Below are 14,241 nucleotides of genomic sequence, written 5' to 3'. Positions count from 1 at the left end.
ATTTCACTAATTCGGATAACACCAAAAGATTCAGTTCAATATAAAACACTCATTAATTATTTGTATAATGCTCATAACTATACCAGCATTTTAAACTGCCAAAATATAATTATAAAATCTTCACTTCATATTTATTCAAAACTTATAAATCACGTTCAATCCAGCATTATTTCATGCCAAAACGAAAAAAAGTAATAGTGTTTCAACATTAATTAATCACTTAAAAAAAATCTATATCAAAACTATGTCATTCAGCAGTCTTTCTCCGGATACTATTGTATATGATTTATTAACAAGAAAACATTCATAAATATTTATGAATGTAAAAGAAATGTAAAAACATTTCACCTATATTTTTTTTATAATTAATTATATTAAATAACTTCATTAAATCATCACGATTTTTCAACAGCACACTGTTACAAATGTGTGATATGCTTAATATTACGTCATAGAGTGCGAATCTGAAATTTTGTTATGAAAATTAATCAAATTGTATTAATAATATTTAAAGCACAAAATGTTTAATAATAATTATAATTTTTTTCAAATTATTTTTTCACCATAAATTCCCATTCAAAAAGTAGGTGTCATAAAAAAAAAAAGAGTTCAAAAAATTTCAAACTTCCTTTCGCTTTTATTTAGTTTTTTTAATTGGCATAAATTTTACACTTTGCCTTATAACTCACAGTTTGATTTTAAATAATTTTTCTTATTTTGTTTTTAGTTTATGACACTGGCACCAGTTGTCTCATTAGTTTATTTTATTATTGGCACTATGTGCTTATAAACAAAAATGTGTCACTAGCATTATTCGTAATATTAAAAAATTTTGCTTTTAATAAGAAAAAGAGTCATAACTTACTATAATATATTCAAACACACATATCACTCACAGATTATGTTAAAATTCGAAAAAATTTATGTAAATATGTATAATTTTTTAATTTTTTTTTTGCTCTTTTTTCCATTATAATCAAATTTTTGATAATTTACGAATTTATTTTTTGATATTGATGGGATTTTAAACAGTAGATTATATTCATATAAAATGGATTTTGCTTTTGTATTTCAAATGTGTGTTTTTATTTTTTTAATTTAACAAATATTTAAATTTTATTTATTATATTACACCCAGATTACAAATTTGTTGTTAATTTATTTATTAAAATTTTGAAAAACCGGATTATTGTTGGCTTATATATATCAACATACCAATTGCGATCGTAAGAATTATGAACAAATAAACATAAGTAAGTTTAAATGTGCGAAACCGCTTTTGAAATGTATGCGGTCCAACTTAAATTAAAGTTATTTCAAATCACTTCACTTACAAGTATGTGATTGATCAGCACCAGTCGCACTAATATAATTATTTTGAACTAGAAAAAAAAACTAAGTTAATAGTTCAAATATTTTTCATTCCTAGACTTGCTCGACGAAGAATAACGGAGCTTCTACTATATTCAAAAAAAGAATCCTTCAATAATTATGTATTTGTTATTCTATTGGTTTTTCTCGTTAGGCTCTCATTTTTCATGTGGACAAGCAGTAACTGACGATGGACTACTTGTGCCATTAAAACAGATCAAATCAAATCGATCGAATCGAAAATTTTGCATACAAAAATTTGCCGAAATTTGGATTTTGATTTAAAAGCCGCCCGAATGATTCAAAGTATAATTTGCAGAATCAACTGTTATTTATTGTTTTCGGCCCAAAATGTATTCAAAGAACAACTTTAAAGAGCCTACCAAAAAAAACTATATGGCATATTATGTAAATTATTATTATAGGCATATTTATGTAAATTATCTGCAAATATATAAAAAAAACTTGTATATTATACGCAAATACAACGTGTTAACTTTACTAAATATAGTAGGTAAAAAAATATCATAATTAATAGGCGCCGGTTAGAGTTTTGAAATATTTAATTCAAAAATTAATTTTAAATACATATAGATGAAAATCGATTATATTTGATTTATTAGAAGACCGATGACTTTTAGCAATAAATAAATTTTCAGTTTAAATATAAAAAAAAACAATAAATTTTAAAAATGCTAATTTATTTACAAAATGTAAAATTATCATTAATCGTGATAAAAAGAAATAAAATTATTCTGAACGTGTTGAAAATTAAATTGTTGTGTTTTATGAAACTTGCAGAACATTGTTGCAGATTGCAGAATCAATCGAGAATCGATTACAAAAATGAAAACCGTTATTTTCCTCTTCAATATAATAACGTAATTTATAGCAAGAAAAAAAAACTGGTTATTCAACTTTACGTTGAAAAAAATTTTGTAAATAATTTTTAATTAAATGATCTTTAAATTTTTAAAAAATTTTTTTTTGTTTATTAATTTAAATACGAGTATGTACATTGTTAACACAAAACTATAAACATTTAATACAAAAATTTGCATTTCAACATGAAATTGGAGATTTTTAATTTAACAGTAAATTATTTGTCTTTAATTATGTGTTTGGTAGTACCTAGATACATATGTATGTATTTATATAATTTAATGAATTTTGCAAAAATATCCGCTTATCTACATGTCTATATGAATTTGTAATAATATGACAACAAATTAAATACACTAAGGGAACAGGAACTTAATATTACTTTGCAAAGTGTAAGTAAATTTGTATTTTTTAAAAAAATAAGACAATTATTCATACTCAGCTTAATATGACGTCTTCGGTGAAAATGACGTCTATTTATGACTAACGCCTTTTCTATTTATTTGAAATTAAAATTTTTAGAAAATTAGTCGCAAATTACACAACAATTGCTCGTTGATAATTATGCACTTGAAAAAAGAACTGATTTTAGTTGAAATTAAAGTAATATTTTTATGATTCAAAACCTAAATAAAACTTAAAAATCTATATAAAGATAAAACACATTTATTGGAGGTCATTACAGCAGTTTTAGACGTTATAGAAATTATAGTATATTATAAAATAAAATTAAGCAAGTGGTGTATTGTTAAATTAAGTACACCATGTAGAATAAGAAAACCGCAAAAATTATTACAATATTTTCATAACAAAAGTTAAGTCAAACCAATTGCATGTAAAGTAGCACTTTTCTTTTCAACAACTTTCATTCATATACCAAAATATTTTAAACGATTGCATATATTTAGGATGACACCAGAAAAAAGAGGTGTAAATGGATTCAGGGGTTAATTCCGTGAGTTAAGATAAATAATTATATTTTTGAATGCGTGGTATTTAACGTTTTTCACAGCCCTGCAACTTATTGTTTACAAGAAAAACGATATCAAAAATTTGGAAAAAAACGGGTTTCAGATAACGGTAATTTCAACTACAATTTTGCCATTTCCACGCTACAAAAAAGCTTATAAATATTTCATATTTCCCATTTCGACAAAAATTAATTCATTTATTTCAATATTACCAATTTTATAGTAACCTCACATTGAAATTGGAGTTCGGCTCATAATATTTCTTATTGATGAATAGCTGTGAATTGTGTTGAAATATGCAATTTTGAAGTCGACGATATTTTTATTTTGAAAATGTCAGTATACTCAGTGTTGTACTTCATATTCGTCTAAAGGAAAGCACTTCAGTCTAAAAACACTGAATAAATATTTCAAAAGTTTTAACTCAATTTTAATGAAATAAACTGACAAATATATTTTCATGTGGTTTTGTTTTACAATTTTTCCATATTAAAAATCATTGAGTCTGCACAAGTAAATTTTAAAATCTTAGGTACATAATAGGTATGTAGTGACAGAATGACACTGAAACCCTAAAATCATTAGTTAAACTTTAAATAGTACTGCACATTTTCTTGAACATTAATTTATTTATAACAAGTATGTATCATTATTCATTTAAAATCATGTGATAATTAAATTGCTATTGTATTTTATTCTTGTTTTTCATATGAAATAGTTATTAATAAATTAATTATAATAATAACTACTGATTATTTTTTAACATAGATGAAAAAATAAATCATGTATGTACCTTATTATTATACCCAAATTACAATTTAATTAACATAAATAGTAATTTTTCATGTACATGACATCTAGATAATCAAATATATGTATAAGTATACTAAATTAAAGTTTGCATGTACAGATACTCGTATACGAGCTTTTAAGAAATGTAAAATTCAATGACAATATTGTATCTATTTAAGAATTTTATAGGAACTCCCTGGTTGTACAAGAGAATAGAATAATCTATTGAACTTTGGACTCAAATTACTTTATTATGATGGGTTGTTCAATGCAAAAAATTTATGTACATAGTGTTCGGTCTTTTATTTATTAATTATTAAGACAGATTTTTATTTTTTTTTTGGTGTTACTAAATTAATGTAATTTTTAAATAATTTAAATTTTTTAATGAAATTTGAACTAAAGATGAACTTCTTTAAATATCAAAATTTTTTAGTGAAATTATTGGCTAAATTAAATTTTCGAATCCTTTATTATGTACGTTTTGAAACAAATTAATTTCAATTCAGTCATAAGCAGTAACAAAGAGTTCTTGCCAATTTTTTGCCATAAAATGATAAAATTACTACAAAAAATTAAAAACAAAATTTATTTACGAGAATTGTCAAAAAAATGTTATGTTTTAACACTTTACAGAACAGAACGACAAAGCTTTTGAAGTCATCATCTTGCCGTTGAGTTTTTTCAAACTAAAATTTTAGAATCCAATATTTTATTACTATTATGTTGCTGTTAAAATTATGCTTTAATTGACAGAAATTTTTATTGATTACGAAATAATAAGACTTTACTAATGATGTGACATCACTGAATTTAAGGTATATACATATATAAACAAAAAATGTCATATTGTATATTTATAGATACATATCGAAAATATTTTCTGACATAAAAATAAATCGAATTAAAGGTTGTAGATCTGATCTTAAAATAGCTCTTATGTACCACAAAATATAAGCATCAATACACGCCTGGTGTGTTATATATAGTTACTTACTTATAGTTCTGAAATTTATCTATAAATTAATTATATACATATATATATTTATTCATGTTTAATAATCAATTATTATTATAGCAATTATTAAAATTTAATAGTTATATTTAAAGAAAAATAAGTTTGATATAATAATTACCAATATTTTCAATTCATATATAACAGTAGTATACGAATATAATAGTTGAATACTACTTGAAATATTTTATGGAATTTATTAAAATGTAATTTTAAAAATCATGCTCATTTTATCTCATTCATTTGTTTTAATATTTTTCATACTTTACAGACAAATAACATAATCTCTACATTAAAGAATATTTTATAATATGTCATTGTCAAAATCTATTTTAAGAAATTTTACGATATTCTGATAAGGGAAGTAGGTGGTTTGAAGTTTTAAAATTAGAAAAGTTAAGAATTACGAATAAAAATCAAAAGTGATAAATTTGAGCTTATTATAAACTCAATGATGATATTATAATATTGAGTTATGATAAACATTTTGAGTTATATTGAAAATAATTTTTTTGTATACGGATTTTGAAGAAATTAAGCACTTCAGTTAGCTCAAGAGTAATACAGCAAACTCAAACATAACAGAATCTCCTGCAATTTAAGCAAAACAAAATCACTGAATGTAGTATGTTACTGTAAATGTAAAATTGAAATGTTTGCAAACTTGACATAATTTTCTTAATTATTATTTTTTTTTTTTAATTTTTATTTTAATTTTAATTTTATTTTGTTTTTTATTTACAGATTTTCATCACGAAATTTAATATAATAATAGTGTTATTCCCATTTTCATTTTAATTTTGTAATTTTTATCGCTTTTTTTTTTTTGTTTTCATCATTAATATTTAAAACCAAAATTGGAAAATGAATGAAAATTGGATATATTCGATATTATTATTACTGAGTAGTATAACAGTTATACTTAATATAGCACAATGTCAGGTAAGTTAAAAATAACATTTATAAAAGTAAAAGTTAAAAATTTTATTTCCCTAATTTTTTCTCTTATTTTATTATTTTTATTATCAAAAATGACAGATTATAACTGTAAAATAAATAAATAAAAACAAAAGAATTATACGCCATCTATATTCATATTATTTTTTTTTCGAATATTAAAATTAAAATTAAAAATTCATATTGCATAAAAACAAAAATAAATTCATTTTTATCTTTAACAAAGAGAATAATGAAAAGAAACCATTTAAATGGTAATAATTAGAAAATTATAAAATTTAAATAAAAATATTTGTTAATTATGTTATTTATTTGCAAAAAAACCAGCAAAAAAAAAAACAAAACAATTAACTTATTAAATAATACTTTGTCTTTATCATAGAAATTAATTAATTAACGGGGTAGTGTTATATATGTATAAAATTCGAAAATTTTTAATTATATGCCACCGACGTTGTATTTCAGTGTTATATAAAAATAGGCATTGGAAATTTTAAATTAAAATAAAAGTGTTGATTATAGTAAGCATTGTGATTTATGTTTCTATTTATCAAAATGCATTTTGGTTAACGAAAAAAAAAAAAATAGGTAAAGTTGATCGTAGCAACAGCGAGCTAGTTTATTCAGTGAGTACGAATTGAATGACTCTATTAGTGGCATATAATACATCTAGAGTATCTGTTTTTTTTCAAAAATATTTCGTGTTAAACTAGGCAACAGTGACTTGAACATTTTCTAACTCAAGAACATAGTGTGATAACAGTGTTTCTTTTACAACATGTAGCTGTTCTAAATTTCAATACCATACCTCAATAACTTATGAAATGTGGCCCAATTGCTTTTAAAGTTTTATGGTAGTTCCTCGAACCTCTGCACCGATTAAATTAAAAATAAATACGATTTTGACATTTGTTATTGTATTATAAGTTATTGAATTATATTATGACTTAATTAAATTAGCTTTCGAATTAATTCTGGAACAGAGAGTGAGGCACAGTTAAACTTATATGCGTCTTACAAATAAACCAAAAATATCAATGTGTACATACGTAACGTGCGATAGCCACGTTTTTCTGTAAAATATACCCTTAAAAATGTCTTTAAATGCTTAATAAAATTGTAACAGCGGCCTGAATCAAAAGCACTTACAATTTTCTTATTTTTTAGTAATTTTTTTGCTATAGATGTGTTTAGTCTTATCAAATAGGTGAATAACAATAGATGCAATAATTTTAGAAAAAAATTATATCACAAAGCTTCGAGCTTCGCAAATTTTCCAAATCTTTCTAATAAAATTTACCCATTCAATCGATTACAATACAAATTTTTAGTCAAAGATAATAGCACGCACCATGAAAATTATTAACTTTTACTCATCTTTTATATTCTTTACAAATAAAGCAATAAAAATTCAATAAAATTCGCCATTAACTCACAAAGAAAATTAAAAAACAAAAACAATTATAGTTTAGTCTCGATAATAATTACTTTGGAATTTTATTGTATTCAATTTCAATGAAATAATAATGAACAATCAAATTTATGGAATTTAAAAAAACAAAAATACCAAAAAAAAAATTCGGCCAAATTTAGCCACAAAAATCCAAATATAGCCATCCCATGCCTTTATGTCATTTTTGACAAAAACAAAAAAAACAACAAAAAAAAGTTACAAAACTTAACCATTATAACAAAAAACCTTTATTTTTTTAATTTATAACTTTTATTTATGAATGAAAATAAAAGTTTCAACAAAAATTGAAAAGTGAATTTTATCCATTGAAAAAAAGAGGAAAAGTTACTAAAATTATGTAATATCGTTTATATTGTTTAAGATTGTAGGTGTTAAAAATTACTTTTACTGCACGTAACATTCCAGTGACAAATTAAACATTTATTGTAATAAAAATATGACAATTAATTTATTTAAAGAAGTTTTAAAGAAAAAGAAAACATTCAACAAGAGAAAACCCTCTTTTAAAAATTTCGTATATCAGTTTACGTGATGCTGTTGAAGGAGTTGCATTAAAATTGGAATCATTTACTCAAACCACAAATGGGAGTAAAAGATCAAATATAACAGTTAAAAATGACAAATTACAAAGAAATATGTAAGCAATATGAATTTTACGTGACGGTAACAAAAAAACTTTAACTTCAAATTTTATAGCATGTTTTTAAGGGAAACCTTGAAATGATTAATAATAGCAATGTACTGGTAATGTACAGGAGATTATCGTGTTCAACAAAAACAAAAATTTTTCTTACATTTAAATTTCAATATTTTTTTTTTTTGGTAAAATTTATTAATGGTATAAAGATACTTGTTTTGTTACTTAAGATGGAAATTGTCACAAGTTCGACAGATAATGCAACTTTTTGTATAACACACAATTTCTATTAATATTTCGAAATAATTGTGGTTGCACTCTGTTACTACTTACATAAGTTGATTTTCTTGAAGAAAATGTGTTTCTTTACGTGTTTGAGGTTAATAAAAAAAAATTTTAATTTTCTTCAATTATTAATTGTAATTTTCGACGGATTTGATAATGCCAGTACAATTTAATTATATTTTAAACAAAAATTCATCAAAACAAAGCAGGCAGAATTGAACTCTAGTCATTTTAATTAATTCTGTACCATTACTGAAAATTGAAAAAACAATTTATAATTATAATTTAATTTCCATTTATTTACTGCACTTTTTCTAACCCATTGAAAAACTTTGCTTAAGCAGATTTTCATTCTGTATTTCACATTTTTAGTTACCTTTCAAGTCATTTTTTAAGCTAGAGTTCTCATTCTTCCATTACTTTTGAAAATCTGAAATAGTATATGAAAAGTTGATAATTTTTTTTTTATTAAAAATATAAAAAATTAGTTTTTGTATTTTTTTATCCGATTGTAAATCTATTGCATTAAAATTTCATTGCAATAAAGCAAAACCGTCTAAGTTGACTTCGAATAAAATCGATTAAAATTTGACAGAAACGTAAATAAATATTGACCGAAAATTTCCACAAACTCGAATGTAATTAAAGTCTATCAAATTTCTCCAAATATGATTTTATAATTTTCAAACTTGATTAACTTGAAACTCCAATCCTGACTTACGTTATGTAAAGCTGCCTTCTTTTTTTCTCTAAACTTTTTAAGAGTGTTTAATTATAAATTCATTATAAAATGTGCTAATTGATAATTAAAATACACGGCATTTTCAAATAATATTCCAAATAAAATTGAATTTAATTACAAATTCAACCAAAAAATACGCATATGCGCCTACATTTATGTACTCACAAATAAATTTAAACATTAATTACATTAAAATATTCACAATCTTTAATATTAAATATTTATTTTATTTATTTTATTTTCCTTATTTTTTAAATCTTAACTAAATTTAATTCATAAATTGAAGGCTAAACGGCTAATTTTAAGTATAAATTCATTAACAATGTTTTAGAAGAGCAAAAAAAACAAACCATCAGCGCATCATTAGTTGGTCCAATCAACCGTTTAATAATAACTAATAAAGAAGTCGAAAATAAAAAACAGAAAAAAACAATAGTTAAAAAATAAAAAGAAAAAAAAATACATTAAAGACCATCACCGCTTAAATATTAAAGTAAGAATGACTGTTTTCATTGATTTTCTATCAAATATAGGCACGTGGCATTGCAAAGCATTTATGTATGTACTTCTATGGCGTTCACATTAAAAAATTCATTAATATGACGTGAATATTGTACAAAAAAATTAAAATCTAATAAAAAGAATGTATGAAAAAAGCGAAAAAAAAAACAATTCCAATTAGAAGAATTAAAGATGATAAACGATCGGTCGAACGGAAGATCAGAACAACTTCAAATTAATAATAATAAAATTTTATCATTTATAATGTTCTGTATCACAAACAGAAGCTTTATTCTTTACATTATTTTACTGCAAATTTAATTCTAAATCTTTCGCCTTTTATAAAAAATTTAAAAAATTGAAAAAATAAAATTCTTATTGAAAACAAGTTCGAAAAGAATATCAGGTGTTCATTACAGCAACTTTTTTTTAATTTGATGGTATCAAATAATACCATCAATCGAAGAGAATTGATTTTAGTTACTTTAATAAATCTCTACTCCAATAAATATTTTGAGATCAATGAATAGATTTCCGAAATATAAATTAAATATTCGAATAAGTATATAGAAAATTCGAATTGCTAAAAATTATTGTTCTTTCTATAAAATTTTTATAAAAAAATTTAAAATTTTAGAATATAAGCAAATCCAGTGCAACATAAAAATCCTGCGGAACAATTTGGATTTCCCGTAATTTTACTACTAAATAATATCGATACGCAATAATTGAAATAGGTTTTTAGACAAATTGCTTTCAAAGTGAAAATTAACTGCCATATTGAGCAAATTGAATAATACGCTCATTAAACACAATTTTACTTTTCCACTTGAATGTTTGCATCTTGTATAGTTTTGAGATCTTGTATTTCTCGGCAACAATTTCATTTCGGGCCGAAACCCTATATATGAAAATTTCGTTTGACAATCCGAAAAATAAATTATAACAAAAGCTAGGATCAGAACATATTTTATGTGTCAATTCCAAAAAACCAAGAACTTTTGCTCATATCTTATATTTTTTGAAGAATTTAACTATTAAAAATAAACATTTTCCAATAAAATCTCGTGTTTACCGTTTATTTACGTCGTATTCAAGGGGTTATTAATAAACGGAAATATTCCTAACTTCAAAATTTCTATTGTATGTGTAATGGCTGAATTGTGTATTAAAAAATTAATAGTTGAATTCTTAGGTACTTGTAAAATTGTGTTAAATAAACCTGTGCGTATTAATCAAATATTTCATATTCTCAAATTTAAGTTGGACAAAATTAATTATTTTAGACTATAATTAATTATTTTCTTTATTATTAATAAAAATATTTTACTTTTATATTCAAAAGCCAATAACACAAATTGTGTATGTATGTATACACATATATACTTTATAATACAAAATTATACCTCTATAAGTCAATACAAACACAATAAAGTCATAAATATTGTTTGTTTTTGACTTAATTGTTTGAATGAATTATTGTTTGTACAATTGTGTGTATTATAAAATTGTTGATAAGAATCGAAAAAACATAGTTTTATATATACATAAATAAATTTCAAAACAGTTAAAACTGTTAAAATTTTGAATATACACAATCATACACATATAAATGTAGTTATGCATAGGTATTGTATGTCATTAAGAAAATTTTATTTATAAATGTTCAAAAAGTCAAAGAGACATGTTAATATAACAAAGCTTCTTCTGTAAAACTGGTTAATCATTTGTTATAATGTCGGCTTTCAAGCGCAATTTAATAAAGAAAGATAAAATTAAAGAGATTATTAACACGCAACATACTCGTACTAAATACAGATGTACGATATTAATTTAACATTTTGTGCAATATTTTAAATGTCGTAAATAGACGTAAAGATATTAAAACTTAAATGTCAAAATATTTAAAAATTTTTTAACTTTTAGTTAAAATACAAACGAAATATCAAAAGTATATGCACGAAAGACTTCTTCATTTTCCTATAAAGAGATGGTATTTTTCTTTTAATTTGAGCTTTGAAAATTCCAAAATTTCAAAATTTTAATTTTCGTAATATTTTTTTCATAAGTATAACAGATTTGAATATTGTGTAAATATCGTTACAATTCTTGGAATATTATTTTAAATTTTGAAATGAACTCAAAAATCTTATTCGTGTTGATTGATAGATTTATACAAAGCATACACAACACACGTACCGATTTTGTTACAGGGTAGGCATTAGAAAGAAACATACTTGTGTATATGGTAGGAATTTTTAAATTATCAAAATTTTTTTAAGAAAAATTTTGTTTTTTACTATAAAAAAAAATTAAGAAATTTTGTAAACCCAAAAAATTATTGGCAGTTATAACTTAGCCCCAGAACAGATTCCATACCTCAATTTTTCTGTTCATTTTTAAAAATTATCAATATTTTTTAAGGCTATTGAGCTTTTTGACAAGAGCACTTAACAATTTTAGTTAATAAAATTTAAAATGTTCACCCTTAATTTTCAATCAATTTGAAGTTTCAATCATAATTCTAGAAGATTTTAGTTGTGAAATTTGAAATATTAATTACGCCTTTTCTATATACATAAATATTTCATAAAATGTATGAACAACCAAGGCTTTTATTATTAAAATTTATAACAACCAAGAGAATAAAATATAAGTTACGGTAAAAATGAGTAAGTTTATCATGCCCATCATATATCATATAACAGCTTAGAAGAATTTTATACAACCTTTAACAAGGTAAATATTTCTAGCATAATATAACACTTTTTTCATGTAGACAGTGATTTTAATTATGAAAGAGTATGAATTGTGATTAAGAAGAGAAAAAATTATGGAAAATTTGAACGTTATCCCGAATTATTACGATATTTGGCCCAAACCCTTCATATTTGCGATAAATCCGATTTTATATCAAAAATTTTGAAATAAACTTACAGACGCGTATATTCTGGGACTACTATTGATCTCAAGCTAAAACAAAATTGATTACAACCACCAATTGTCGTGTTGGTCATATGATTATTTGGGTAGCACGCCAATTTTTCTCCTGCTTTTGAAACTTCTAAAAATTTTTCAGAATTTCTCGTTTACAAATTACTTTTATACAAATAAATTTACAAATGTTTCTATACAAATAAATAATTTTTATATTATAACAATTATGCACATAACAATTTTATAAGAGGAAACCTCTTTCAAAATTAAAGCTCTTAAATCTTTCGAAATCATATCGCATATATTTATGTTGACCATAATAACCTTTTTCATCATATTTATTTAGCGTTTGTATTTTGCCAACAATAATTATTTAATAAAATTTTAATCAAAATAATAAATTGAAAAAAAAATTAAACTTGTGCATAAAATACAAGTTTTTTAATTTTCCAATTTTCAAAAAATATTACAAATGTATGCCGCTACACTGATGTATGTAAGTGTGTGTATATATTTCTGTATTAGGTATATATAAACATTCTTCACAACCATTATTATAGAAATTATAAAAGGTACCTTAATGCTTTTGTGACAATTTTGCAAAAGCAATTATAATCTGTTGCAATTACTATTATTAAAATATAATAAAAATCTCATAAAAATACTTTTAAATTTAAAGAAAAATGTTTTTGGTTTGCCAATTTTTTTTTCATTTTTTTTTTTTTGCAATTTTAAACCCATTTCAAACCACTATAAAAATTTGTATTAAAATGGTAATGTTGTCATCATTTTAATTATAACACCATATGCATTAAAATATGTAGGTTATCTGTGTGTGCAAAGAAGTTATTTTATATTTTTCATAAGGTTAAAGTACATTTAAAAATATTTTACTCCTATTAAAGTAATGAAGTAAAGAAAAAAATTTTGAAAAGAATTAGTGAATAAAAGGTATTCGTATATCTTACGTACGAGTATCTGAGCTAAATTAAAAATTTCAATTTCCCATCCCTTATGTTTCAAAAATTGCAAAATTTTTTTGCAATTCTTATATAAAAGTGGTGTTCTCATCAAAAATTATGATTATTTATCTGAATTGACCGACCATTATCGCGTCCGACCATTATTTTAACTCATTTTACAGCTTGATTATGACGTATCTCACCTCTTCAAACACCTTATTTATTGTCATTAAAAATTCACTTTTAGAATTATAGTTTTTCTAATTGCATATGTAATTTTTCTAATAAAATTACTCACTCTTTCATTTTGGTTTTTGCATTTTATTTTAAGTTATCGATTAAATTTCTCATCTTCAAAAACAAAAAATAATTAAATTTTGCATAGATTTTGAAAAAAAAAAACTGGAATACACAAAATAACCTTCTAACTTGAAAATTACATTATACAAACCTGATCAATCACTTAATATTTCTGACTACCCTAAAAGTATGCAATAATTTCTTATTCCATAATATTATACCATTTCAATATGATTTAGATTTAAGGTAAATTAACTTTTTAAATCCCTAATGGCCCCTGGCAGCTGAAGGTATTGCTAATATTATAATAAATAAATAATATTGTATAAGTAAATAAATAAATGATTTACATAAGCGACTCAATTATTGTTTAATTCCTAGTTCACCACGGTATAACACATATTAATATTAATAA

General features: G+C 23.1%; 1 protein-coding gene across 3 annotated transcripts in view; it reads left to right on the top strand.

Annotated features, from left to right (window-relative positions):
• LOC129613030 (mucin-2) overlaps positions 1 to 14,241 on the top strand; it is an 87,758-nt gene that overhangs the window by 31,481 nt on the left and 42,036 nt on the right. For all 3 annotated transcript variants that reach the window (XM_055526915.1, XM_055526913.1, XM_055526914.1), the window contains exon 3: positions 5,776 to 5,973. In XM_055526915.1, coding sequence (XP_055382890.1) covers positions 5,896 to 5,973 — 78 coding nt within the window. In that variant the 5' untranslated portion in view covers positions 5,776 to 5,895. The remainder of the gene's footprint in view (positions 1 to 5,775; positions 5,974 to 14,241) is intronic.

This window comes from Condylostylus longicornis, unplaced genomic scaffold, assembly GCF_029603195.1.
Source record: "Condylostylus longicornis isolate FDR11 unplaced genomic scaffold, ASM2960319v2 ptg000080l, whole genome shotgun sequence".
In the NCBI taxonomy this organism is placed as follows: Eukaryota; Metazoa; Arthropoda; class Insecta; order Diptera; family Dolichopodidae; genus Condylostylus; species Condylostylus longicornis.
The sequence above is the reverse complement of the archived record's forward strand: the minus strand, read 5'-3'. Positions and strand labels throughout refer to the sequence as shown.